The sequence below is a fragment of the Peromyscus californicus genome, unplaced genomic scaffold (assembly GCF_007827085.1).
Source record: "Peromyscus californicus insignis strain IS unplaced genomic scaffold, ASM782708v3 Scaffold_4__1_contigs__length_199733344, whole genome shotgun sequence".
NCBI classification, from domain to species: Eukaryota; Metazoa; Chordata; class Mammalia; order Rodentia; family Cricetidae; genus Peromyscus; species Peromyscus californicus.
Genome location: NW_026294562.1, coordinates 89824903 through 89852875, shown reverse-complemented (window position 1 = coordinate 89852875; position 27973 = coordinate 89824903). Strand labels below are relative to the sequence as shown.

The window sequence follows — 27973 nt, the reverse complement described above, 5'->3', positions numbered from 1 at the left end:
GGGTAGATTGAGCTTGCACGTGTTTGCATATCTCTGTTCTCTCCCTCCAGACCCTGGGAATCCAGCTTCGCAAAACAAACAGCAGAGCGCCCGCTAATCGCCAGCTCGGAAACAAAACAGCGCTGCGCTGGGGGATCCGGGCGCAACCAGCCCTCCCTCTTCGCGCTCCTTCGCCACCGCCCGCCCCTCGGCTCCGCTCGCTCGGCTCGACTCAGAGCAGCGCAGCTCCGCAGCCACCAAAGCGAGGCGGGCTCGGTCTTCCCACCGCCAGTGCCACCCGGGCTCCTCCAGGTTTCGCCTCTGCCGCCCGCATCACTTGGGGCAGGAGTGTCCTGACGAGGGTCTACAACATCAGCACAAACTTGGGGGGCCCTCGAGGATGAGGCTGTCTCCTGCGCCCCTGAGGCTTAGCCGGGGTCCCGCGCTGCTGGCCCTGGCGCTGCCCCTGGCTGTGGCGCTGGCTTTTTCAGATGAGACCCTGGACAAAGTGTCCAAGTCGGAGGGCTACTGCAGCCGCATCTTGCGCGCCCAAGGCACACGGCGCGAGGGATACACAGAGTTCAGCCTCCGCGTGGAAGGCGACCCTGACTTCTATAAGCCAGGAAGCAGCTACCGCGGTAAGTCAAGTGGCGTTGGGGACACGGAATCCAGAAACCCCTAGGGCACTGACCGGAGGGGGGCTGGAACCGGGAGCGCAGTCCCCGGCGCACCGTATCTGCGCATCCCAGCCCGGGGCTGTGTCCTGGCTGCCCTGAGCTCCTTAGCTGCCAGCTCTGTACCCATCAAGCCAGCGCTGGGGGAGGAGGGGGCGGTCGCGGGGGCCGCGGGCAGGAGAGACAGCCCGGGTCTCCAACGCACGGTTCCCGGGCGGGGAATACAGCGAGCCACACATCACACTGGCCTGACTGGGAAGGAGCCCGGCTTCCACTCCAGCTGTTGGCTGGAGTGAAACATACCCGCTTTTCTCCCGATCACTCTCTGGGGAAGAGGGTACCCTCTGGTGGGTCCCAGGCAGGACAGCTCTCTCAGCGGCTTCCATTCTTGAAGGAGAGAGACCAGTTTCTGGATCAAGCAGGACTCTCGCTTCCTAGAAGGGTCCTAACCTGTCTTAGGTGCAGAGAGGAGGAACCTGAAGGGTCCACAAAAAGATCCCCAAATTACTCTCTATGTCCCAGGAGACCAAGAGACCCTTGAATTTCCAGGACAGGTTCCAATGACAATAGGGTCCTCAAAGAATCCCCGGTAGTCTCTCAATGAAAGGTGGCGGTGGTGACTGAAAAGAGACACAGGGTCCCCAAGACTCCTGGAATGTGGTGGAACCTTGACTCCAGCAGCCTGGAGACTGAGTGCTGGGGATCTCCAAGGAGAGCAGGGCTCAGGGCACAGGTGGGAGACTTCTGGCATGACCAGCAGCTAGGCCCGCACCCACCTGGAGACTCCAAGACACCCTACTCCATCCTCATGCTCCACCGCCTTCCTGTTTAGTAGGTCTCTATCCTAACCAGATATCTTTTCTACAACCATTAGCTGCCAGTCTCCAGGCGGGACACAGGGCAAACTTACTAGATTTCATCTGGGGTCCTTCCAGGGCACGTCACCGTAAGTCAGCCCTGGTGCCTCATGGGGAAGAGCAGGTCACTGGAGCACTTGATGGGACAATTGGGCTTCCAGCTGTGGCCTCCCTGGTTCCCCCAAGAGTCCATAGGAAATGGTTGGGAGCTTTGGGAGAAACTTTGGGGCAGTGTTAGCTGTACCAGCACTAGGCTGGTGCTCCCCGCACCCCCCACCCCACCCCCACCCCCGCCCTGGGCCCCATGGACCTGTTTTTCTCCACTCCAAGCTACCTAGTCATGCTCTGGGCTCCCTGCACGCATTAGCGTCCTCAGCTTGTGGCCAGGATCCGCCTCGTTCCTGGGGGAGTCCACAAGATCCTCCTTTCTCCAGAAAGATGTTGGGTTAAAAAAAAAAAAAAGGACAGCGCCCAGCCAGGGAGGGAGCACACAGCTTGGCGGAAGGAGTCCTGGACCTGGGATGTGCAGGACAACCAGGTACTCTGCAAACCTGGGAAGATCCACCAAAAGAGAAGAAACCTCCTTGGCCTTTGGGGCCCACTAAACACAAGTCCTAGTTAACTGGGGAAACAGCAGGGAAAGGGATGAAAGGGATTTGGGCTTGGTAGCTGTGTGACTTTGTGCAAGGCATTTAATTTCACTGAGCCTAATTCCTAACTGGGGCGGGGGGGGGGGGGGGGCAGCGGCATTTACTGAAACAAAGGTGAGTGTGTATGATGGACAGTAGGTCCCCAAATACTCATTAGTCTGGGTAGGGTGTGAGGCTTTTCTTTATTGGCTTAAAAATGGAGGGATTTTGTCTAGTCTCATTGTTTCCTGTGTGTGCCCTGCTCTGGTTTAAAAGTTTGTCAACATTCTTCCAGTCCAGCTACCAGGGAACAAACAAACAACTGCCCTTTTCTGGTTCCCCATGAATTAATTTAATGAATGAGTAAATGGTGATTTCTCCATACTAGGGGCCTTGTCTATGACTAGTCTTAATGTAAACACAAGAAGGGGTGTGTGGGGGGTATGATTTTGGCTAAGCAGGAACATCCTGGAGTCCCTTCTCATACTAGTCCTCCTGTTTGGCTGAATGCTCACTATAGCACTGGGAGGTGGGCACATTCCATAATCACATGGCCAGAGTCATTCCAGAACCTAAAAGCCAAGGCCCAGCAGGGATGACTTGAGACCAGGTCAGGGTGCATCCTGGGCTCTTGAGCCCCCACCCTCAGACTCTGGAACATGGAATATGTGCTACCTGCTCAGGCTGGAGGTGGGAATACCATCTTTTCTACCTTCAATGGCCAGGCTATCTTGAAAGAAAGACCTTGGGAGAGCCATGCTAAGGTCTCCTGGGTAAGTGTTTTGTAATTAACATATCAGGTTCAGAGCTACAAAGAAAACGCACTAGCTTAGTTTGTGACATTTTCCATCAGCTTATACTTCCCTACAATGTCACATTAAAAGTAAATTTAGTGTGTTCTACTAGGTGAATTGACTTAGGTTTATGGACCTTAACATTCCCCTGGTTTTCTATTTGCTCTTTAATCTTATTCTTTCTGATTTAACATCCGTCACTATCCTTGGGAGCAATGACTCCCTTTCCTGCCTCCAGTCTTGGCCCTTTATTTCAGTGTATCATCCAGTAGCATCTGTGTCCTGTTGCCCCCACCCCCCCCACCCCCATCTGAGGATAGCCTTTGGCCAGTCTAGTCTTGAATAAAAAGGTCCCTATTTTAACAAATTGAATCATGGGGCTTCTTCCCCACAGCCTGGGTGCCGCTGGGACAGTTATTCAGCCTTTTCCAACTAGCTAGTGCTGTGCTGACTTCCTTCTCTCTCCCACCCCTGCTCTCTGCCCTCCCTCCCTCCCCCCTTCTCTAGCGCCCCCCATCCCACTGCCATAATTGCGCTTTAGAAAGCCCTGAAAGAGCCACTCTGTTTCTGGCCAGAGCCTCCTTTGAAAGGCGATTACAGTGATTAAAAATAACAAGTTGAGGATACTCCAGGGGCTGCTCTTCTAGGGCGACAATTTGCAGGGCCAGCCTTTCCCAGATCACAATTTCAAGCCAAATAGCAGGAAATCAGCTGAAATGTTCACGAATTGATTGAAAATAAAAGAGGCTCTTTTGTCTGGGTGAAGGTCTGTTTATTGGGAAAATAAAGTCAGACCCTAGCTAATGAGAGTGTCTTTTCCTAGATGCTCTTTAAAGGGAAATTTCAAGGAACTTGATGGGAAAAGAATGTTCAAGAGATTTCAAAAGCCGGTCCAACTGCGGGCATAATTGGGGGATTTATTTAAACCCGGAGGTTTGGAGACCTCCAAAGCAGCTTTGCTTCCTTCTTTGTCTCAGTTTGGGACACACCGCCAGTGGCAGTAGGCACCTCAGCCTACTAGAGAGAGCATGGGATTTCATGATGCATGGATTAGTTTTGGATTTCTGCTTGGCTTCATAGACACTGTGCCACCACAGGCAATCCACTACATGTCTCTGAACTACAGTTTCCCAGTCTGTAAAGTGAGCGCATTTGGGGGGAGAGCCCCCCCCCCAAAGCATCATGAGAACTGGAAATAAGAGTCAAAAGAAGTCAGCACACAGTAGGTGCGATATGTATGTTTGTGTGTGCATGCATGTAAATACACATATATACATGTTATGAGAGGACTCATTTGGAAGTTTTAAAAGAAAATGCTTATCATGACACCAGAAAAGATGTTGTGTTAAGTTCTTCCTACTCAGCTACCTTATTCCTCACTGCTCTGTGAGACAGTTTATTCCATTCCCATGTGAGACAGTTTATTCCATTCCCATTTTATAGATGAGACTTAGCATCAGAGAGGCCCGGTTCCTCACTCACAGTCCTATGGCTACAAGTCAGGATCCAGTCTTGAGTCTATGCAACCTTTCAATCTGCACTCTTTCCTGGTCTTTTATGCCAACCCATAAACTGATTTGGGAGTGGAACCACTTCACCAAGCTAGCCTCAGCCTTCTGGGTAGTGAGAGAGACTTTCTTGAAGGGGAACAGGGTGGACAAATTAAGAAAATCACATCTCAGGACACAGACCTTCCTGCATTTGCTTCTTATAGACTCCAGTATTGCATTTCCCCATAAGCAGAGGTTCAATCTAGAACATGAAGGGCCTTGTCCGTCTTTGTGGAAGCCCACAAAGGTTTTCTAGTGAGATCTGAGCTTGCTTTACACAACAGGGCTGCATTAGGGGATGGCTTGACCGAGTGCATGGTCACCAGGTGTTTGGGATGGTCTGCACTTGGCTGTGCTGGGGGGAGGTCTTTTGCTCCACCCCTTGGTGTTCCTTTAAATGTCCTTTAGTAGAAACAGAAGGGGCCAGTGGGTTTGGACCCAGGCTCTCCTGAGCTATCCTGTGTTTCTAATTATCTCTCTCCTCTATAGTTCTGTCTACATATTTCTCACTTCTCCCTCCTCAAGAGTACCGGGGGGGGGGGGGGGGGGGGGGGGGGGAGAAAGAGGGAGAAGGTCTCCCTCAGGTCTTTAACAGATTCCCCTCATGGGAAGGCAGGAATCAACTGGACGAGGGAAAGAAAACCTAACGTGATGAACTGTTTCGTCCACGTGCAGTTGTTTTACAGCAGGTTTGTAAATGCTTATGTTTGAGCATAACATATGTAGGACTGAAAAACGGAAGCCGGGAAAGACCTTTTAAATAAACAATTTCTTTTGTTATGGCTTGCTCTTTTTTAAAACAAGCATTCCCATCTTTCCTCTGTTCTTGTATTATTCTTTTCCTTTTATTGTGTGATTTTAAATTTTAAATTTTTTTTTTTTTCGGTTTTTCGAGACAGGGTTTCTCTGTGTAGCTTTGTGCCTTTTCCTGGAACTCACTTGGTAGCCCAGGCTGGCCTTGAACTCACAGAGATCCGCCTGGCTCTGCCTCCCGAGTGCTGGGATTAAAGGCGTGTGCCACCACCGCCCGGCAAATTTTAAATTCTTACCCCCTTTAATATTTAGTTCAAGTTGATAATAAAACCAAAAGATGCCAAAGTTGGTTGTGTACATGCTACCATCCCAGGGATCAGAAAGCTGAGGCAGGAGGATCATGAGCTTGAGGCCATCTTTGGCATACATAGTGAGATCCTGTCTAGAAAACTCAAAAGGGAAAAAACAAAATTCAAAAGCTGCATCAAGCCTGATGCTCAATGGTTGTGGAGACTGCTTGTTGCTTTTGAGTGTCAGGCAATGGGAAAACATCAGGACATATAAAACAAGACACAGTTAATTAAAGTTTTTCAAAGTTGATAACTTGAGTGCTTTCTCATGTCCAGATAAATTGTTCCATCACAGCTAACTCTTAACTGGAACTATTAGACTAGAATGATATGTCCACACATAGGAACTAAGATCAAGAGATTTTTACTCCCACACTCCCCATTTATAGTCTTTACAGAAACAAGATATAGGTCAAGATCAATTTCTATGGGGAGAAATTCTTATTTTAGTCAAGAAATAGGCTAAGCTCATTACAAAGGGATCCCAAATGATTTGTTTCAAGTGAGTTAAGTAGGAGACCAGACATGATGGACCTCTTAGCTTCATAAAGTCACTCAGGAACCTAGGTTCCCTCAGCCTTGTTGCTCTGTCCACTTCTAGGACTCTGTTACCCAACAGGTAGCTGCTAGTGAAGCAAGACCATTACATACTTTAAGTGTGTCTAATCTGAAATGAGATGTGCTGTAATGTTATTGAAGAATTCATGTGAAAAAGAGCACAGCTTTTATTAGTAATTTTCAAATGGGTTCCACATTGAAATGGACATTATATATGTTAGGTTAAATAACAGACATCGCTAAAATTAATTTCAACCACTTTACATTTGTTTCTTTATTTGGATACTGGCTAACATGATCACGTTCATGGGGCTTCAGGTTCTTTTATTGGACAGCACTCTACAAGGATCGTAGTAGACAACTCGTTTTTATCCAAACTCCATCTGGCACATAGTGCTGAGGGGAGAGACTGAAAAAGAAGACAACTTTAGTTTAATTGTGTGCCTCTGAAATTGTACCTAGCCCTTTTAAGCATGCTCCCTTGGTAAAGGTTTAGTCATGTGACCACACTCAGCTGTAAGGGGGTCTGGGAAATACAGCATTGAGTTTTGGGAACTTACATTCCACTAATACTTGAGAGGAGATTATTTTTTTAAAAGATGAAGGAGAAATAGGTTTGGGGGAACAATTACAGACTGCTCCACTTTTAAAAATTGTTTAAAAAAAAACTTTTGTGTGTGTTTTGCCTGCATATATGTCTGTGCACCATGTGCATGCAGTGCCTACTGGGACCAGAAGAGGGCGTTTGATCCTCTGGAACTGTAATTATAGACAGTTGTGAGCTGCCGTGGGGATGCTGGAAACCAAACCCAGGTTATCTGAAAGAGCAGTTGATGCTCTTAACAGCTGAGCCATCTCTTAGCCCTGCCCCATATTTTTAATGACAGTCATATTCCCTCTTTCAGTGAAGGGTCTTCTAGGTGGTATCTGTGCAACTATAAGCTGATATTCCTGTGAATCCAAAGGAATGTCATTGTGTGTATGTAAGTATATGTGTGTGGTTTGTGTGAGTCTGTGTATATTAAAATGTTGTCTTGCCAGGCGGTGGTGGTGCACGCTTTTAATCCCAGCATTCAGAGGGCAGAGCCAGGCAGATCTCTGTGAGTTCGAGGCCAGGCTGGTCTACAAAGCAAGCTCCAGGACAGACACCAAAACTACACAGAGAAACCCTGTCTCAAAAAACAAAAACTAAATGAATGAATGAATAAATAAATAAATAAATAAACAAACAAATAAATAAAATGTTGTCTTTATGTAAATGTGTGTAGGTAGCCTATTCTATCTTGCTTTTTCCCTCAAGAAGGAATCAGCAAAGAAAAAAAGAAAGGAACAAATAAGTGAAAAGAACAAGAAAGCAATGGGCATGTGTGGGAAGAGAAAAGAAAACACCACCAGGATAGGCATTCAGAATAAAAATGAACAAAATAATTTGAGTGCAATGAATACCTATCCTACCTGAGGCTGAGAATCGAGGGGCAGATGGAAAATCTAAGTTGTATAAGTCAAAATTATCCCTTCCAGATCCCTTGAAACTGTACATCACATACAACATGGAGAGTAGCTTCAATATGGTCTGATTTATGTGTCCCTCCAGGTATTTCCATTAGCGGGGATAGAAGCGGGTTGGCATTTCTCGCCAAGTCCAGTGCTATTCTCCCTCCAGCGTTGGAAGAGAGCTGTGCTTCTTCAGTCGGGTAGCAGAGAAAACTGTTGATTTCTCCTCCTTAAATACTGGCAGGCGAGTAGAAAGTCCCCCCCCCCCAATGTGGTTATGTAGGGAAACTGAGGCCACATGTGCTTAGATGAGGAAGTGCTTAGAATCACTTGACACCCCCTCCCTTCTCTTCCTCTAATTCACCTACTTTGGAACAACTACAGGTGAGGTCTCAGGAAAACTCTTGGAAGTGCTAGTGAGTTTTTGTTGGCAAAACATGTCCCATCTACATAACAGGTTTCAGCTGAGGCTCAGACCGGAAAAGGCAGGGATCGGACAGAAGCCTTTTGCAAACAAGCTCCATATACACAAGATTCCTAAACTACTGAGAAGTTTAGAGAAATTTCCTGTGCCTAACCCCTTGCTTGAGGTCTGGGGGCACCCACTGTGGGTTAGGGGCTTAGAAATCTGTTATCAAGGATTGTGTGGGTGGAGTTAGAAGCAGACCCAGTTGAAAATAAAGTCCAGGTGCTACAGTGCTACAGGGAGCATCCCCCACACCACACCTCTCCCTCTCTCCCCCTCCCCTCCCCCCTCCCCCTCTCCTCCTCTCTCCGTTCCCCTCTCCATCCCCCTTTCCCTCTTCCTCTTTCTCCCCCTCTCCATCTCCCTCTCCCTCCCTCCCTCCCCCTCTCCCTCTCTCCCTCTCCCTCCCTCCCCCTCTCCCTCTCTCCCTCCCTCCTTACCTCCCCACCCCACCCCCCCACCCGCTTCTCCTTTTCCCATCTCAGGGCTTTCCTAATCACTCTCTGCAAGCCAATGGGGAGCCTCTAGGGACATAGTTTGTTCCCAGACCTCCAGATGACTGATTCCTGCTTTCTAAGTCCTTGTGTATTAAGTCGTGTCTATAAAGAGGCTTCTTTGACCACCACTTTATGTTTTCCATTGGGTTTTTTGCCCTGATTTATTTCTTTCTCATCCCTTAAGCTCTCTCTGAGGTTGTCTTGTTTATCATCTGCCTCCTGCATCTAGAATATAAGTTTTATGAGAGCAAAGCCTTTGTCTTTCTTACTTTATCTCCAGTACCCAGAATCGTGTATGGAAAGCAGGCACTAAATCATTATTTGTTGGGAGGGGGAGTGCTATTTAAACCCAAAGGTCCCGTGTAAGACCTGCACCCTTTTCTTCTTATTGGATGGGCTGGGGGAAATCATGTCTCTTTCTCCCAGAAAGGTGAGCAGCAGAGGCTGGCACTGGAAGAAGTCCAGGCCGTCCAGACGGTGGCAGCAGAGAGAAAGGACAGCCATTGCCCTGGGGCAGAGGCTGAAGATGGGTGGTATGCAAGGTGAGAGGGATTTGGTGTGAGAGAGCAGGTGGGTGCAGAAGTGAGCAGCAGGGCAACAGGCAGCCAAGGGCAGATGGAAGGCTGCCAGCCTACACATGGGTTCTCAGGGCAGACCCTCAAGCTCCGACACAGATTGTCAAGGTGAATTTTCCTGGAACCATCTACAGTGACTGGCAAGACTACATCCTTTCTTTTAAGGGAAGTGTACCCTTTCCTATGCGTCCCCAACACCGCCTGTCACCACTTCGGTCTCAGTACCCCACACCACTGCCCTATCCTGTTTCTGAGGGATACTCCTTTTTCTTTCTGTTACCTGCTTCTGGAATTACATGATAGTAACATGAAACTGAGTACTACACCTTTGAAATGCCCTCAGGGTTGGCACAATTTTGTCATTCCCCTGCCTTGGCGATGTGGAAAGGGTGCAACAGGGAACTGTGAGGCCCTTTGGCCAGCAACACCCACAGACTGGTGAAGCCAGAGCCATGCTGACGCTATATTTCTTCTCTGCTGCCTCCCATGGAACTTGCACACATTTCCGAGTTTCTGGTCTTTGAAATCACACAAAATAAGGTGTTTCCTTGGCCATATGTCAGCCCTTGAGGTGCATATGGGTAAACAGCTCTCTACTCTGGCTCCTCTTCTGACTAAAATGCCATGTTCTATTTCTTCAACCGTCCCTATAGGAGACATTCCTTCTTCTGTACTTTGTACTCCAGATGTGCTCTGATAGGGACAGAATGCTTGTCTTCCTGTCCTGGACACCGTGCGTGCATGCGGGAGCTTGCCAGGGCTTGTGTTTGCTTTCTTGGCAGCCCTGTTGTGCTCTGGAATCACCCTCAGTGTGCAGCCAGCTCAGATGTTTGCTATTTGCTGGGGAGGTCGCTGCATTTCCTAACTGCTATGGTTTGCATACGTATGGATGATATTCCCCAAAGGTCTGTTCTAGGCCTGGTCTCCGGGATGCCGGTGTGGGAAGGTGCTGTGGCCTTTTAGGAGGTGGGGTCTCAAGGATGATGGTGTGTCATGACTTCACAGTCTTACTCTCTCCCTACTTCTTAGTTCAAGTTCTAAGCAGCTTTTCCCACCATGTGACCTTGCCGTCATGTAACACTCTCACAGCAGTCCCCAAACCATGGTGCCATGAAACCCTGGACTATGTCCCCCGAACTATGAGCTAACATAATTGGTTTCTCTGCTAATTGTCTCTGCTTCTGTGCTACAGTAAGAGAAAACTGATCGACAAATCAACCTATGTTGGTGTAACTGGTCCACTTGGAGAGGAAATTGAGACAAGGCCTTGCTCTATAAACCTAGGCCAGCCTCCAACTCAGGAACCTCTTTGCCTCAGCCCTCAGCCCTCAGCACTGAGATTACAGGCATGTGTCCTCCACCCCCACCTCCACCCTGAACATATTTTATATGCTTTCCCATTGAACTTCCAGTGTGACTTCTCAATCATTCATGGAATCTCAATTCTGTCACATGGGTGTTTATCTACATAATGTTACTGTAGGTAAGCCATAGTTCTTATAAACAGGCCCAATAAACCTTTATCTAAGCAGTTTGTCGGAAGCTTGAGCAGGCAAGAGCTCAGGGCAGAGCTCCAGCCACCCTTTATGGTCTTTCCTTAAAGTTATATCTAGTTCAACATTTTGAAGTAAACATCCTGTTGTCACCCCAATGATATTTATTAACCGATTACTATCCCTTGATCAATCACCCCAATTTACTTATGAATATAGTTTCCTAAGTCTTACGGCATAACTCTAAAATGCCCTTGAAGTTTCCTGGATTTAGGGCTTGATTGACAACTGATGGGCTTTGAGAAAGTAATTGGACCATGAAGACTCAGACCTACTTAGTGAATGATCCGATGATGGATTCATGACTGAATGACAGATAGATAAGCCTGTATTCTGGTTGCATTTCTGTTGCTATGATAAAATAGCCTGAACCCCACCCTACCCCCCAAAAAACTTAGGTGAGAAAAGATTTATTTGGATTGCAAATCTAGGTTATAGTCCATCACTGTGAGAAGTCAAGGCAGAAGCTTGAGGCAGCTAGTCACATCACATTCAAGAGCAGAGAGGGATGCATGTTAGTGCTCAGCTAGCTCTCTTTAGTCTTATACAGTCCAGGGCCCCAAACCAGGAAACAGTGCTATCTACTTTGTGACTGGATCTTCACACATATTGGCTAAAGACGATCCCCACAGACATGCTCACTGGCCAACCTGATCTAGACAATTCCTTACTGAGACTCTCTTCCCAGGTGGTTCTAGATTCTGTCAAAACTAACTCTCACAGCCTGGTCAGATAAAGTAGGCCATTGGTTACATGTTTTTGAAGATTCTATCTTGTATATGTCTCCTCTCCCTCTCTCTTCCCCTCCTTCTCCTCCCTGCTTCCTGGTGGCCCTGAGGTAAACAGCTTCTTCTACCATGACTTTCTCCCATGATGCTTTTCCCTTGCCTGATGCCTAAAAGCAATGGGGCTAACTAATGCAGATGGACGGACTCCCCTGAAGCCACAAACCTAAACCAAATCTTTTCCCCTTTAATTGGTTTCACTCGGGCATTTTGTCATAGTGACAGGGACTAACTAGCATACTTAGACTGCTGAGGAGCCTTACAGTCCATGCAGAGTTGTTGAGTCCTTTGCTTCAAAATTAGCCAGTAGTTCTTTTCATTGCAACCAACAGGGACAAGATCAAACTAACTGGGACAAAGAATGGAGCCAATGATTCCCATATCTGGGAAGCCCAGAGTTGGGTGTCGCTTCAGGCATGACTGGAGCTGGGAGCACAGACAGACTTGTTACCCACCCCTTCCCTGTCCGTGTTTTCCTTCTCCTTCCCACCACTCGGGCTTTGCCCCTTCCATTCTTATCCATTAGTTGTGCTTCTGTATATTGTCTTCATTATGTTCCTTATTATAAAGAATTTTCTCCAAATGACAGAGAGGATATCGTCCAACAACCTTCAGTGAAGAGTCTCTCAGCTAGTTCTGTGGCTAAAAGGAAGTTCCCTGTCCTCCAACTCCAAGCTGAAACAACCCAGGGAAGTGGATCCTGATTAGTCCTGCTTGAGTCACACGCCCAGGGGACTAGGGCATGGAGGCAGACTGGATCTGGGCTCAGTCGCTCATGATTGTGTTTAAGGAGGAAGATGGCAGATTGGCCACATGGTCAGGATAGAAGAAGGCATAGGGGTCCCCTTCAGCTTCCTACCTTCATCTGTATTGTCTGACATATGGCCGGTCTCTCAAGAAGACCTCCCCATTTGTGGGAGTCAGCCTGCTAGTGCAGTGGCAACATGTATGAGACAATCAACTTTCTAGAAGAGATGATGGCTAGCTTCTATCCACGACCAGGTGACTGCCTGTCTGGGTTTGTGGTAACACAGTCTATCACCATGGGAGAATGTGTCAACTGAGGAGTCTTTGCTTCCTAGCAATGGGAGGGAGGGAAAGAGGAGGAAGGGGGAGAGAACCCAGAGTTTTCATATCACCTATAAGAGCATAATCCTAATAAATGAACTTCCTCCCACTGGGCCCAACCTCCTCAAATTCCATCACCCCCCCTCCAAACTGCAACACATGGGCCTTTGGGGGACATTCAAGGTCCAAAGTCTAGCACCAATCTTTCCCATTTGGTGAGCATGTTGTTCAGCTCAGGACTTCCATCTGGCTCTGAGCTATACTGTGAGGAGGTGACATGTGAGGAGGAGAGTGAGCCTTCATTGTGACACTGCATATGATTCATATTCATTACCCCCTCTAGTCCTTGCAAGAAATCCACGAGCTGATAATTATGATCCCAATTTCATGGAGGACACTGGTTCATTTTTTAATGCATTTTATTGATTTAGCAAACATTTTTATGGGCTTGTGATTATGAAGTCATTAGCTAGCCTTATGACAACACAAGATACACAATATTTCAGCTAGTTTATTCATAAGAAAACCCAGACAAAAGTTAAGTGCCCTGCCAAAAGTTGTACAAAATAAAGAGGGGAATTTGGAACCAGGTCTTTTAGCTACTTCTGTTGTGTAAAGACAACTTTTACAATTTTAAGGATGCATAGTCTCATTTGGAATGAGGGGGGTTCATCTCTGCCTAGAAATGCTGAGCATATTGGCTGACAGAGGGAATTTAAAGAAATGGCACAACCCAACCCCAGCAGCTCCACTTTCTTGCTCTAGGCTACTAGCCCCACCTTCCTGCCCATCAGCCCTTCCCTAGCAGCTCTGCCCTAACGGGGTGAGTAGAGCATGGTGCCAAATTTCTTCCTGGAGCATGTGACTTCAGCTTCCTGGAACTCTTCAAGTCAGGCAGATGGGGAGCACCTTGCTCCTGTGGTTACTTAATGCTCCAGTGATCTTTATGAGCCCCTGGTACAAGTTGAGAGAGAAGCTGAGGTCCGTCGTGGTTGAGGCTGTGACATAAAGTCTCAGGCACCTCTGTAACACAAAGAATGCTGGCTGGGGGCTGGTCATACGGTGATGCTGGGACCTGATTCTGAATGGAGCCAGGGGACTGGGAATCTGGAGTTCTGCTTCTGAAACGCCAGAGACAGGGTAGGAGGGTGATAGAATCCCACAGGACCTGAAAGGGTAATAGGCCCAGAGCTTTTGTCAGACTGTTGGCACATAACTGTTTGAAGGACCCAGAAAACGCTTTGGGAATTAGGTGCTGTGGGAGTATTCATGAGGTGGGTATACCAAAGGATGGAGAACTCTGCCTGGGTTGGAGTTTGAGGCCAGGCTTCCACGTGGGATAGCCTTCATACAAACAAGGCAGGCCAGGGAACCTCTTTCCACTGAAGTAGCTTTTGGAGGAAGAGTATAATCCAGTAATCACACAGCCTCCAGCCTTCCTAAACTATACATCTGAATGGACTGCCCATCTCAGACCTCCCCCCCCCCCCCCAGTGCTTCTCAACATCTCCAGAATGGTACCCATACTTCCTAGCAAAGCCTAGGTCTCCAACCATTTGTATCCTGCTTGTCTCCCTCATCTAGCCTCTTCAATTAGTTCTTGCAACTTAGAAGATCCAGAATTAGTTCTGGTTTTTATGTGGCTTAACGAGAGAACTAGACCACCAGAGCTATACTGAGACTCAAAGGCAAAGCCTTGTTCCAGGTACAAACTGCCGGGCTGTCCCCAAGAGAAGGGAACGCAGCCCTGCCCAAAAGGAGTTTGGGTTTTATAGGGTACTTTAGTTGGATGGGAGAGCATTACAGAAAAGGGACGTCACAGGCAAAAGAGGCTGCTGTAAGCAAAATTTTACAAGGTGGTGGGAGGGTCTGGTTGTTAGGCTAACAGGAGGCTGGTCAAGTTGTCCAGTGGGGAAAAGGGGTCAGCAGACTTCAGAGAAGTGTGGAAGTTCAGTTTTCATTTCTCCAACTGGGTCCCACACAGGCCATCTGTCTTGGTATAGATGAGTCCACCTTGAACCAAAGACCTGGGCCAGCCCAGCGGTTTCCAGATCCAAGGCTAGCCCATGTACCTTCTTTACTTCCCAGATGGTGTTCCTTCTCTCCACTGGGCAAAACCCTGTTCCTCACTGACCATGCGGCTCAGAGACCCCCTCCACTTTACAGCCTCCTTTGCCTCACTTGAGGTAGACTCCGATGTCTCCTTCTCTGAGATCCCAGAGCCCATTTCTCATACCCCCACACCAGCTGCACATGATCAAGAATATCTGCTGATACATTTTTCCTCCCAGTGATTAGATTAGGGGTTGCTAGGAAGCAGAGACCCTGGCTTTTTTCTTTGGAAATGTAGGAGTGGGATGGCACAGAGCTGGTACTCAGTAAATAAAAAGTGAGACTTGGGGTGTGTGTGTGTGTGTGTGTGTGTGTGTGTGTGTGTGTGTGTATGTGTGTATCTACTAACCATCCCTCACTCAGCTTGGGTTTGATGTTCAGCACTGCAAAATAAGAGAAACAAAAAAAGCAAATGGATGAGGGAGGCTGGTGTGCTATCCACCATGGGCCGTAAGAACTTTGGACTAGAGCAGAAACGAGCAAAGTGTACATGGAAGACAATTGAGCCTCCACTCACTCGCTCACTCACTACTCACTCACTCACTCACTCCTCACTCACTCCTCACTCACACACTCACTCACTCATTCACTACTCACACATGCACTCACTCACTCACTATTCACACATGTACTCACTCACTATTCACTCACTCACTCACTCACTCTTACTCAAGAAGTATTCACAATGCATTAAAGAACTATTCAGAAGCTGGGCTGTAGTGGTGCCCACCTTTAATCCCAGCACTCAGGAGGCAGAGGCAGGCAGATCTCTGAGTTTGAGGCTAGCCTGGTCTACAGAGTGAGTTCCAGGACAGTCGGGGCTACACAGAGAAACCCTGTCTGGAAAAACCAAAACTGAAATAAAATCAAAACAAAAACAACTATGCAGTTTAAGACAGTTTAAGGCAGAGTTGGTCTGTATTCTCAAGTCTCCTGATTGTTCGGGAAGGCATATAGTTACCAAATAATTTCACAGATATATATTTAACCAATATTGAGTTAGAGATATTCAAGAAGCATAAGAAGATGTTATGTAGAAATAGAAGGAGCAAGAAGGCCCACCCACACACGTGAGTATGGTGGCCCACAAGATGATGCAGAATATTGTGAGGATTGAGCCACATTGTGTCTCTAACTTGGTACTGTAAAGACCCCCAGAGATAGTTGTCCCATTTTGGTCCCTCCCAGCGGTCCTTGGATGGTGCCGACTGGAGTTTTCCTTCCATAATTTTCCCTGAGGACCAACTCACTGTTGGCTAATCAGTCTGATGCATATCATGGTCCTCATTACTATGGCCCTTATCATTCCAAAGTCACTGTCATCACCATCTTCCCCAGCCAGGTGTTATTTCCACCCCCACGCCACCACCCTCAACGTGCCGTAATCCTTGACCATCCTTGTCCAATTACAGATGCTGATCATTGTAATCCACAGGAGCTTAATTCATTTTTACACTCCTGCAAGACAGGCAGTGGCACTCACCCCTCCCTTTTTTAAAGGAGGGAACAGGGCAGTCAGGTACCTCCTAGCCTTCTCATAATTAGCCAGTGATAACTCTGGAGATCTAATCCTGAATCTTTGCCCTTTACCAGTTCCCTGTGTGTGCCCACAAAATGACTTCAAATAGCGTCTCTCTCTCTCTCTCTCTCTCTCTCTCTCTCTCTCTCTCTCTCTCTCTCTCATTTTGTATTTTTTAATCCTTTGTAAGCAATTTTCTCAAAGTTTTGGATCTCTTAACAGCCTCTCTTGGGGGCAGTCACTAGAGAGAAGATTCTATTATTTATTGCTAAGCAGTCACTCATCTTCGGTCATTCACGAGATGCAGAATGTACTGCATGTTTGTGCCTTTCTTTCGGGAAGTCTAATGAAGCCCACCAGATGGGTAGGTCCTCCTGAATTCCTTCAACTCAAACTGCAGAATACCATCACTTTCAGGGGCAGTTATGGACTGAAACCCCATGCAGAGTTCGGCTCGACCTACAGAGTCTCCATCTTGTGTGATATATTTAATAGGTGAGAGAGGGTGCAACCTTAGTTTTCTAGAACCTGCAGGAATATAGCACTCTGGGAAACTGCTTATACCTAGCTTGTGAAGTGTACTGAATAAATGTACAGAAAGACAGTTATTTGGGATCAGGAAAATTTTTTTTAACAGTTTAATCACACATAATATGACTTAATGATTGTCACATGGTGAAGAAATCCATGTAGCCAGCATTCACATGAAGAACTGGGACATGATTGGGTCTGTAGTAACATCATGTTCCCTCCACATCACTCTCCCTCCTCCTCCTCCTCCTCCTCCACATCTGACTCTAGCACCAGACAGTGCCTGATTTTGAACTTTTACATGAATATTCGCCAATGCAACGATACCATTTGTATTCTCTCCCTCCCCCCTCTTTCTCTCCCTGACCCTGTCCCTCTTCCTCCCCCCTCTCACGCTGTATGTGTTTGTGTGTGGTATATGTATGTGTTCATGTGGGTGTGTGCACGTGTGTACTGAGGCCCAAGAATGATATCACATGTCTTCCACTTTTGCTTGCCATCTTACTTTTCGAAACAAAGTTCCTAACTGAACCTGGAGCTCATTGTTTTAGACTATCTAGCCAGTGAGCTCCAGGGCTTCACCTGTCTCTGCATCCCAGTGCTGACTACAGATGTATGCTGCTGTGCTCAGCTCTTAGGTGGGTACAAGTGATCCAAATGCAGGTCCTCACGCTTGCACGGCAAGCACTCTACTGACTAAACTATCTCCCAGCCCTGCCATTTGCATGCCTTTGTGTCGTGTACAGCACAGTTTGTTCATTTTCATTAGACATGCTTCCATTTGCTTACATGACTATGTCACCATTTACATATTCCAATATAGTGATGTTTCCAGTTATATGCTACTTACTTCAAGTGGCATCACTCCAAGCATTCTTCTAAGTGTCTTTGGTTCACACAAGCATGCATTTCAGAGTTATACAGTTGGGTCGTGGGGTATGCGTATGGTCAGCTTCAACAAAGTGCTGAAGAATTTTCTAGCAAATGTGCTAATTTTCACTGTCATCAACAATGTGTGGAAGTTCCAGTTAACAACATTTGGTATTAATCCTTCACATTTAGTCAATCTGGTAGTTATGTAGTAGTATTTTATTGTGAATTTAACTTGTATTTCCTATTGACTGATGAGGATCAGAATTTTTCACAGGTTTTAGGTAACAGGGCACCTTCACCAAGTATTCATGCATCTGCCTATTGTCTTTCTTCTTGATCAGCAAGACTATGCAGATTCTGGATGACAGTTAGATACCACCTATAGGATTGCAAACACCTTTTACACCATGGCTTGCCCTTTTCATAGTGTCTTTTGATAAGAAAAGTTTGGGAGCATCTCACTTATACATCTTAGACTTTATGACTGGTGCTTTATTGTGTCCTATTCAAATGCTTTCTGCTCCAAGGTCATTTATATACCATCTTATACCACCTCTGAAAAGCTTTCGCATGCAAATGACAACCGTGTAGATGTATTTTGTGTATGACGTGGTCCCCACATGTGGTTGTCCTTGAACCGTTGATTTCCCATGTTTCTGTGCATTCTTTATCATCCACAGTTCTCACAGCTTTCCAGAACTTTTTTGAGCCCTCCACTGTTTAATTGGCTCACTTCTCTTTCCTTGTTGTAGTACACTGGTTTGATTTCCATAGATCTGTAAGTCTTCATTTCTGGCAATAAAAAGCCCTACAACTTTGTATTTCTTTCTCAAGGTTGTCTTGAATATTCTTAGCGCTTTGCATTTTCATATGACTTTTAGAAGCAGGTTGTCAATATCACACAAAACACATCGAGACTCTCATTTACCCTGTACTAAATCTATACAGCAGTTTGAAGAGTATTGACATTCATGGCAATTCTGAGTCGAGCAGACTACGAGCACTGTTCTGTAGGCTTTGCTGTCTATCACCCTGTGCTGATCACCACACTGAGTCAGATGTGGTTCTAGCCCTCCAAGGCTTACAAGCCTGAAGACAAACACAAAACACAAAGCACATTGTAGTCTGATATTCTTATTATGGAACAAAGTAACTACTACTATTTTTTAAGAGAACTCTTAGTTTTAAAATATTTTATTTTACTTTATTGCTATTGTTTGTGTGTGTGATGTGTATATATAGGCATGTGCTTGTTATGACATGCACATAGAGGTCAAAGGACAACTTTGTAGAGTCAGTTCTTGCCTTCTACCATTACTTTGGTCCTAGGGATCAAACTCAGGGCATCAGGCATACATAGTCAGCACCTAAGGAACCATCTTGCCAGCCCTAAGTATTACCATTCGCCTCAGTCTCCCATATGCCAAGCTATGATCTTAACAACGTCACGTGTACTCATGCATTTACACTGCATACTGATGCTTGGAAATAAGTGTAGATAGTACGCTAATTATGTAGGTATTTTTATGTAAAACATGCCTGTTATAATTCTTTTCAGCTTTACTATGGTGTGATTTCTGATAGGCTTTTTTTCAAAGGGAAAATAGCTTCCAGATTGTCTTCATCATCTTGGAGATTTTTTTCTTTTTTTGAGATTCACGGGAACTAGTAGGTCTCGTGATTCTTTTTTCTATTTTTAAAGTTTTATTTATTTCATTTTATGTGTGTGCATGTGTGTACTGCATGCCAGAAGGGTGTATCAGATCCCCTGGAACTAGAGCTACTGGATGGGGATTCTGAGAACTGAACTTGAGTCCTCTGCAAGAGCAGCAAGTGCTCTTAACCACTGAGCCATCTTTCTAGCTCATGGTTTCAAATTATTAGAGAAGAAAAAATCCAACAACTTCTTAAAAATAATCATTAAGTTCTAGTCTTGAAACTTTTTTTAAATTTACTTTTCTACAAATCTTCAGTACTGTCTTTAAAAGATGTAAAATGTAGGGCTGGGAGATGGCTCAGTGGGTAAGTCATTTTCTGAGCAAGCATGAGAGCCTGAGTTTGGATCTCCAGAACCCACTGACTCCAATCTCTGTTCTCTACCTGCCCTTGCATGTGCACCCTCACACACAGGTGCACACACACAGGTACACAAACACACACACACACACACACACACACACACACACACGGAGGGGGTGAAAAGCATTATTGCTTTTAGACAACTGTCTGGAAACATGAGGTAAGTCTATACAAAGCAGTGGCAGAGAGATTCTTCTCTCCCTTGTGAACTCTGTCAGGAGGCAATCCCAGACTTCTAGAAGCATCGTGCAGATATTATCTTTGTGGTTTACAGTCAGGAGAAATGCCCTTGACTAGAAGCAAAGCACTTAGATTCCAAATGACACCTTACATGATGTGAACTTGAATAAATCTCTCTGCTCTGGATATCAGAAGTCTAGTCTCAAAGTGGAAGGGGTTAAATCAGGTCATCGTCATGTAAAGCCAGGGATCCGTGCAACAACTTTGGGTTACTTGGGTCAGTGAATTTAGAACTTGTGTTATGTGTATAAAATGTCTATTTATTGGTGCATTTTAAACTTTTTGAGTCCTAGTCTCTCTATGTGTGTTTTTGTATATGTGAATATATATATGTTATTTGTATTCAAATACATATTTTTTTCCTTTACTAGCCTCTTTATCATTGGCAATAAAATGTTTCCTGAAGGATGTGTCCTAGTTGGCTTTAATTACTAACACAGCCTAAAGTAGTGGTTCTCAACCTTCCTAATGCTGCAACCCTTTAATACAGTTCTTCATGTTGTGGTAACCCCCAACCACAAAATTATTTTGTTGCTACTTCGTAACTGTAATTTTGGTACTGTTATACATTATAATGTAGGTATTTTTAGAGATAGAGGTTTGTCAAAGGGGTTGTGACCCACAGGTTGAGAACAGTTGGACTAGTCATTTGAGAGGAAAGCAGCTTCCTTTGAGGAATTGCCTTGATCAGAAAGTCTGTGAGCATGTCTATGGGGGGATTTTCTTAATTATTAATTGATTCAGGAAGTCCTAGCCCACTGTGGGCAGCACCATCCCTAGGCAGGTAGTCCTGGGCTGTATAAGAAAGCTAGCTGAGCATGAACTAGTAAGCCAGTCAGGAAGCAATGTTTCGCCATGGTTCCTGTTGTATTTCCTTGGCTATGAATGAGTTCCCTGGTCAGAGGTAATTCTGCTTGAAATAGCAAGCAGGCCTATTGGTGAAATTATTAAGGCCACTCCACGTAGTTAAAAGGGATGTTTATTTAGTGGCGTAACTTACAAGTGAAGGGATAGGTAGGTTGCAGGGTCTCGGAAAGGTGTATCGCAGTCCAGCGTTGTTCTCTGGAGAACTCTGCTCGGTCTACCTCCAGTGTCCAGGGTCCAGGAACCAAGAGAGCCCCCACATCCAGAACTCGGGTCTTCAGCATCCTCTCTCAGCCCTGCCTTGTAAGCATGACCATTACCGAAGCCTCAATGGGGGTTGGAACTTCCAGGTCAAAGCTGGAATGGCTACCCACCACACAGGCCTGCCTTCTGGTTCCTGCCTTGAGTTACCTCAATGGTGGACTGAGACCTGGAAGTGTAAATCAAATAAACCCTTTCCTCCATAAATTGCTTTTGATCACATGTTTCTCACAGAAACAGATTGAAATTAATTATAGAAAGTAATTTTCATCTCTTATTTTTGTTTTGTGTTTTATTTCTTGGCTTCCTTTAGAAAAAAATTCCAGCATCTCTCTTTGTACAACCCAAGGTTTCATCACTTTTTTTCTGGAGATTCACCACCTTAGCCAAGGCTACCTCACTCTTCTGGGGTCTAAGACCTGGGAGAGATGCCAGTAGAACTTAACATCAGTCTTCCTTCCTACACAGGGGTTGCTATAGCTACATTCACAGCTCTAGCTGTCACATTTGGGCCATATTTTGCTTGGAGCTGGGTTTGGCGTGCATGGCTCTGGTGATGTAAACTTTAGGACTAGCTGCTCCAGGAACAGGGAAGGAAGTGGTCTTCTGGATCCTTCTCTGGACTTCGTTTTTGTTGGGCTCAGCAGTGTCAGACGTTAGGAAGGGACAAAGCACACTGGAGGCCCAAGGCCCCATGTCTATGAGGACCTGCTGCAGCCAGGTACCCAGGGGCAGCATCCCCACTTGGGGAGACCTGTAAGCATTTTTAATCTTAAGAGGGTTCTGGTCTTTATGGTGACGTCAGAGGAAGTGTCGTACAAAGGGTGAAAATTTACGCTGTTTCTGAAGTTTTGGGGGAATGGAGGAATTTAAATGTCACAGGTATATGAGGACCATGAAAAAATGTCTGTAGGGTAGACTGCCAGGGCTCTTCTGAAACTGCCAGTGAGTGAATCCCAGGACCAAATGCAGTGAGGTTGGCAACGGGGCTGTGATTAGTGGGGTTGCTGAGGCAGAGTCTGAAATGCTTCCAGCCTGTGGCCTGTGACTGGGAAACAGCGTTTGCTTGTCTATGGTAGGCTGGGTTCCCTGAAGCCCACTACAGTCACACCCCAAAACTTTGTTAACCAGCTCATTGTCTCATAGTTCTGACATTTAAAGACCTGAAATCAATGGGTCAGCAGAGATACTCCTGGAGACGGCTCTGAGGAAGTCAGCTTTCTCCAGCCTCTGGCTACCAGCCACCCTTATCATCCTTGTCCCAAGTTGCTTCATTTCCACATCTACTCTGTAGTCACATGCAATATGTCCCTTGCATGGTTCATAAGTCTTCTAATAAGAATACTAGTCAGACTGGATGTAATGACCCCACTCCTCAACCCATCCCCACAGTCTATTGTGGCCTCTCCCACAAAGACCCCAGTTCAAACAAGGTCATACCCCCCAGGTGCCTGAGGCCACAATTCCTACATAACTTTTTGTAGGACATAATTTAACCTGTAACCCATAGCTTCTGATGATGATTTGGATGCAGGTGACTTACAAAGGAAATATCCCCAGGGGAGACCAGGAAGGGAATGTGCAAAGGAGGACATGGAAAGCCTATGATCCCGGGCAAAATCCCTGAGAGTGGTTCTAGTCCGATTCTGTGGCCAGCTTGGTATCTGTCATAGTTAGGGTTTCTATTGCTGTGAAGTGTGGTATTGTGTTCCCCAAAATATTGTGCCTGTTAATAAACTTATCTGGGGTCAGAGACAGAACAACCACAATATTAAACATAAAGGTTAGGCAGTGGTAGCACACACCTTTAATCCTAGCTTTCCAGAGGCAGAAATCCATCTGTTCAAGGATACAGCCAAGCATGGTGACTCACGCCTTTAATCCTAGAAAGCAAGCCTTTAATCCCAGGGAGTGATGGCAAAAACAGAAAGATACATAAGGCGTGGAGACCAGAAACTAGAAGCATTTTGCTGGTTAAGCATTTGGCTGGTTAAGTGTTCAGGATTTCGAGCAGCAGTTCAGCTGAGAGCCATTGGGATGAGGACACAGAAGCTTCCAGTCTGAGGAAACAAGATCAGCTGAGAAGCTTGCCAGGTGAGGTTAGCTGTGGCTTGTTCTACCTCTCTGACCTTCCAGTATTCACCCCAATAACTGGCCTGAGGTTTGATCTTATTAATAAGAACTTTTTAAGATTCCTGCTACAGTGAAGAGACACCATGACCATGGAAACTCTTATAAAGGAAAACATTCAATTGGGGCTGGCTTACAGTTTCAGAGGTTTAGTCCATTATCATCATAGCAGGTGGCATGCAGGTAGACATGGTGCTGGAGAAGGAGCTGAGAGTTCTACATCTTGCTCCTCAGGCAGCAGAAGGTGGCTGTGTGTCACACTGGCCAGATTTGATCCAATAAGACCTCAAAGCCCACCTCCATGGTGACACACTTCCTCCAACAAGGCCATACCCCCTAACAGTGCCACTCTGTATGGTCCAAACATTCAAACACATGAGTCTATTTATTCCTATTCAAACCACCACAGAATGCAAAGAACCCCTCAAAGGTCTCTGTCCTCGATGAAAGAGAGCTGGGGCTTCTGTAGGAGGCTCTGGTGACTTGTTGCCAATCTGCCAGAGCAGAATCACAAGTGCTTGGTCACTGGAGGCCAAGGTCCATCTGTCCCATGGTCACATTAAAATGGTGCAAATGAAGTTGAGGACACCCTGGTGGTGCACCCTTGCTGTCAGTTGCTCTGTCCCCTCCTGTCCTTCCTTCATCCCAGGGCCTTTAGCGTCTCTGATCATTTCTCTCAAAGATTCCAGCTCTATTGACTCTTCCAAGCCCTACACTTTTCTTACTCCAGTGTGCTTTTCTTCATTCTTTCTTCCCCACTTTCTATTGAGTTTTTTTTTTTAAATAGATGAACATAGCTGTGAGATGAACTGACCAATCACAGTATGATATTTGGAATTTTTTAAATTTAAATTTTATTTGTGTATGTGTGTGTGTGTGTGCTGTCTGTATATATGTGTGTGCACTGTATATGCCTGATGCCTGTGAAGGCCAGAAGAGGGCATCAGATTCCCTGGAACTGGAGTTCCAGTTGTTGTGAGCCAGCTGGGAATGGAATCTGGGTTCTCTGGAAGAGCAGCCCGTGCTCTTAACTGCTGAGTCATCTCTCCAGCTCTGATATTTGTACTTTTCATGTCTTTGAAGTTCTTCTGTGAGATATCTTTGTATTGGTGACTCATGAACAGCACTCTATTATCTGAGATAGTGGTTTTATTGTTTGCAATTTTAGAATGATTAAGTAGTGGTTTTATTGTTTGCATTATTGAACCCATTTGGGGGAGTTTAGAAGACCACATGCTCCTCCTAGAAGGGAAATGCTATATCAGAATTATGTCAATGATATAAACTGAATGCATTGATTTTTAAACTTCAGACCAATCAGTCAATACTTTAAAAAGAGCCATATCATGATGAATACATCCAGGGCACGAATCCATGGATGGAGTGTTAAGCTAAGGAGAGGACCTTGAAGTGACCTTGAAGATGTCTGTTGACCTCTCTATCTTGGCTCCTTGTCAGTGACATTGGAACCCTGAATTAGAGGCTCCCTGGAAGTTCTAATAGCCTTTCAGCCCATATCTAAAGCCCAGAATCTGGAACACAGGATAGAGATACATTTTCATCTGAGGAAACTTGAACCTGCCTTAGATACTTGATGCTGGGTTATGTGGATACAGAGGGAATGAAAACCTAGGCCCTTTCTTGAGTGAACTCAGAACTCCTGCTGGGTCCCTTGATTTGGCAGGCAGAAAAAGGACAGGGAGAGAGGAAGGCTGTGGGTAAAGCCTGTGGGAGGCAGACTTGGAGACAGGTATGTGTCCAGTCTGTCTATGATACCTGGGGCAGAACTTGGGCAAGGGGAGAGTGGGGAAGGAGCAGTAGAGTTGAGGATACAGAAGGTAAGGGGAAGGTGTTTGGAGAGCAAAGAACAGTATGTGTTACCCAAGACATCCAAAAGGAATCTGGATTCCTCTTGGGTCACCCTAATAGAAGTGTAGCCAGATGAGATAATTGTCAAGATGGGCGTTCTGACCAGGGCTATACTTACCAAATTGAGATTATTAAAACAGAGCTCACCTTACCTCTGTCTGAGTGGTTCAGGAAGTTTTAAGGATGCTTGGGAGGTCCTGGCAGGATGATGGTGAGTTTGAGAGCAGGCTGAATTGCACAATGAGGCTCTGACTCAAAAATAAACAAACAAATTAAGTAAGGAAATAAACATAAAAAGGATTTACAGATCAGACTTCAGATCTGGCATTTAGCAAGCTCTTAAATAGAAGAGGGAGGGAGCTCAGTCTTTCCCATCATCCTCTGTCCCGTACTCCACAGGGATGGAATGTTGACAGAGTACTCAGGTCTGGTCCTGTAAGTCAAATGAAACCCAGCTGATGGCTGTGCTGACAGTGGCTTTCTTGTCTCTCACAGTGACACTCTCTGCTGCTCCTCCTTCCTACTTTAGAGGCTTCACACTAATTGCCCTCAAAGAGAACCGAGAGGGTGATAAGGAAGAAGACCATGCCGGCACCTTCCAGGTAAGACACCACTCCCCACCACTGGCTTTTCCAGTGGCCCTCCCTGCCTGGCAGGTAGAGACCAAATGAGCTTGGGCTATGTGGAGGATTCTAGATACAAGGAGAGGTTAAGGCACCTTGTGTGGTTTTTCACGTGCTTCCTTGATGGTAGGTCAAGTGGACCAGCTCCATGAAAAGGACCCCACAATCGGCAGCAAAGGATGCAGGCCTGCCTGAGCAGGCCTGGTCACCCAGCAGGGTTTGTCCCACTCTGGAAGATCCCGCTGCTGCGCTCTGGGCTCTCTGTAGCCTTGGCAGCAGGCAGTGTAATGTGGGGCGAGTGCTCAGAACCTGGCTCAGACTTGCTCTTTCCCCTGCAGTCGGCGTCTTGTGATTGCCTGGAACAAGAGCTCAGGACAGCCAGGCTGGAGGGAGTTCAAAGCCCAGGAAAAGGATGTTACGGGAAGGTGGAGGCTGACTTGTGAGGGAAGAGTAAAAGAATTACACATGCTTTGCTTGGCTAAATGAGCAGACAAGTTTAGGAAGTGGTGGTCTCTGAAAGTCAGTCCTTGAACAGCAGCTCCAGAAGGGGGTGAGGGGTGGGGGGGGGGGCAGCTCTGCTCATGACTGTGCAGAAGGCCACAGCAAGACGAAAGTGGGTCAGGAAAAGAAAAGGAAGCTCAAAGGCAAGGCCCTGACAATAAGTCATATTTCACTGGAATATTCCTCCAAGGAAGGTGTCAGGAACATCGACCCCTCTCTAGCGAGATGTCAGAACACATCCCAGAAGGGCTGGGGTGATCCTAGGGGGAGGTCTAGCCAAATCTACCCTGACCATTTCTGGTCTCCATTTTTCATCGTTCTGGAATTCATTTTTATCTGGAATTTGCAAACTCAGAAGAAAAAATGAGAAGTCAGGAGAATGCTTACACTCAGAGCTGACTGCTGCTGCCTCTGGTGGTGTAATGTGTGAGCTCCCCGGGAGAGCCTGCCCCAAATACCTTGTCCATGACTTTTAATCACTTGGGGCCAGTTTGTAATCACAGGCTGAATCTTGTGACTTAAAATTTTTATGTTTTAGAAACATCTCTTCATTTGTGTGTGCATGCACACATGTGTGTGCCATGGCATGCATGTGGAAGTCAGATGACGCCTGTCAGCAGCTGGTTCTCACCTTCCTCCATGTGGGTTCTGGGAATTGAACTCATGTCTTCAGGCTTGGTAGCAAGTGTCCTTATCCTGTAATCCATCTTGCTGTTTCTTTCTTTTGATTTTTGTTTTTTTGTTTGTTTGGGGAGGGGCACATGGTCTTGCCATATAGTCCTAGATGCCCTGGTACTAACTATGTAGCCCAGGCTGGCGTCAAAGTCATGGAAATCCTCTTGCTTCAGACCTCTGAGTGTTGGAGTTACAGTGGTCATCGTCATGCTCAGCTAAAATTTTCTTTTCTATACACAGGAGTCTAGGCTTCTGATCTACTGAAATTGTTAGCTCTATCCCCATTTAGATGACACTTTCATGGAAAGGTACTCTTGATAGGCACACAAAAGAGTGACCCAATAATAATACCACCCAAAGCTCATGCTTGCAGAGTGCTTGCTGTGTGCCAGGCTCTGTACTGAGTGCTATCTCTTAGCTTAGCAGGTCTTACCTTAGCTTGGAACTCTTTTGAACTTCGGAACTCTTCCTGATTTTTTCCTCATTTTTTTTTCATGCTTCTGACATCCCTTTTTGTTACATGGCCATGGTCGTGTTACCAGAAGCTTCAGCTGCATATGGGGACTTATAAATGCAATCTCTCAGCCCAAGGAGACTGAATGAGTCAGACCTCAGAGCAGGGTCTGGCCTGTGTGTTAACCAGCCTTCCAGGGAGCCTGAGCCCCTGTGGATTGAGAACCTTGGGTGTCATGAGACATTGAGGAACCCATGCTTCCTCCATCAGTCATAACAGGGACACATCAGTCTACTGCTGTCTATCTTCTCATTGTCTCCACCAGCCCTGGGGAGCAGAGTGGGTAAGAACATGAAAACACCCATTATGAGAGTTACAGCTAACGGGCCAGAGCTTGGGAGCCAGGTACTTTTTGGTTTCCATTCAGTAATTGATCTCAGAACAGCATGTTGAGGTGAGCTCTGTTGCTCTCTTTACACAGTGGAGGCATTTGAGGACTCAGAGAAAGTAACTTCCCTCAAGCCACCAAGCTGTGTGAAAAGCTGGGATTCAAATCCAGTCCAGGCTCCAGGTTCCTGTTTATAACCATGTGTGGCAATTGGTGTGTGCTTGTTCAGTGCAAAAAGGAGGCCCTCTGTGTGTGTGTGTGTGTGTGTGTGT

At 46.2% G+C, this 27973-nt stretch overlaps 1 protein-coding gene across 1 annotated transcript in view; it reads left to right on the top strand.

Annotated features, from left to right (window-relative positions):
* Positions 1-14: 14 nt before the first annotated feature.
* Positions 15-27973, top strand: part of Spon1 (spondin 1) — a 292692-nt gene continuing 264733 nt past the window's right edge. Inside the window, exons 1-2 of the mRNA XM_052761491.1 lie at positions 15-617; positions 25556-25662. Of these exons, the coding sequence (XP_052617451.1) occupies positions 380-617; positions 25556-25662 (345 nt within the window). The 5' untranslated portion in view covers positions 15-379. The remainder of the gene's footprint in view (positions 618-25555; positions 25663-27973) is intronic.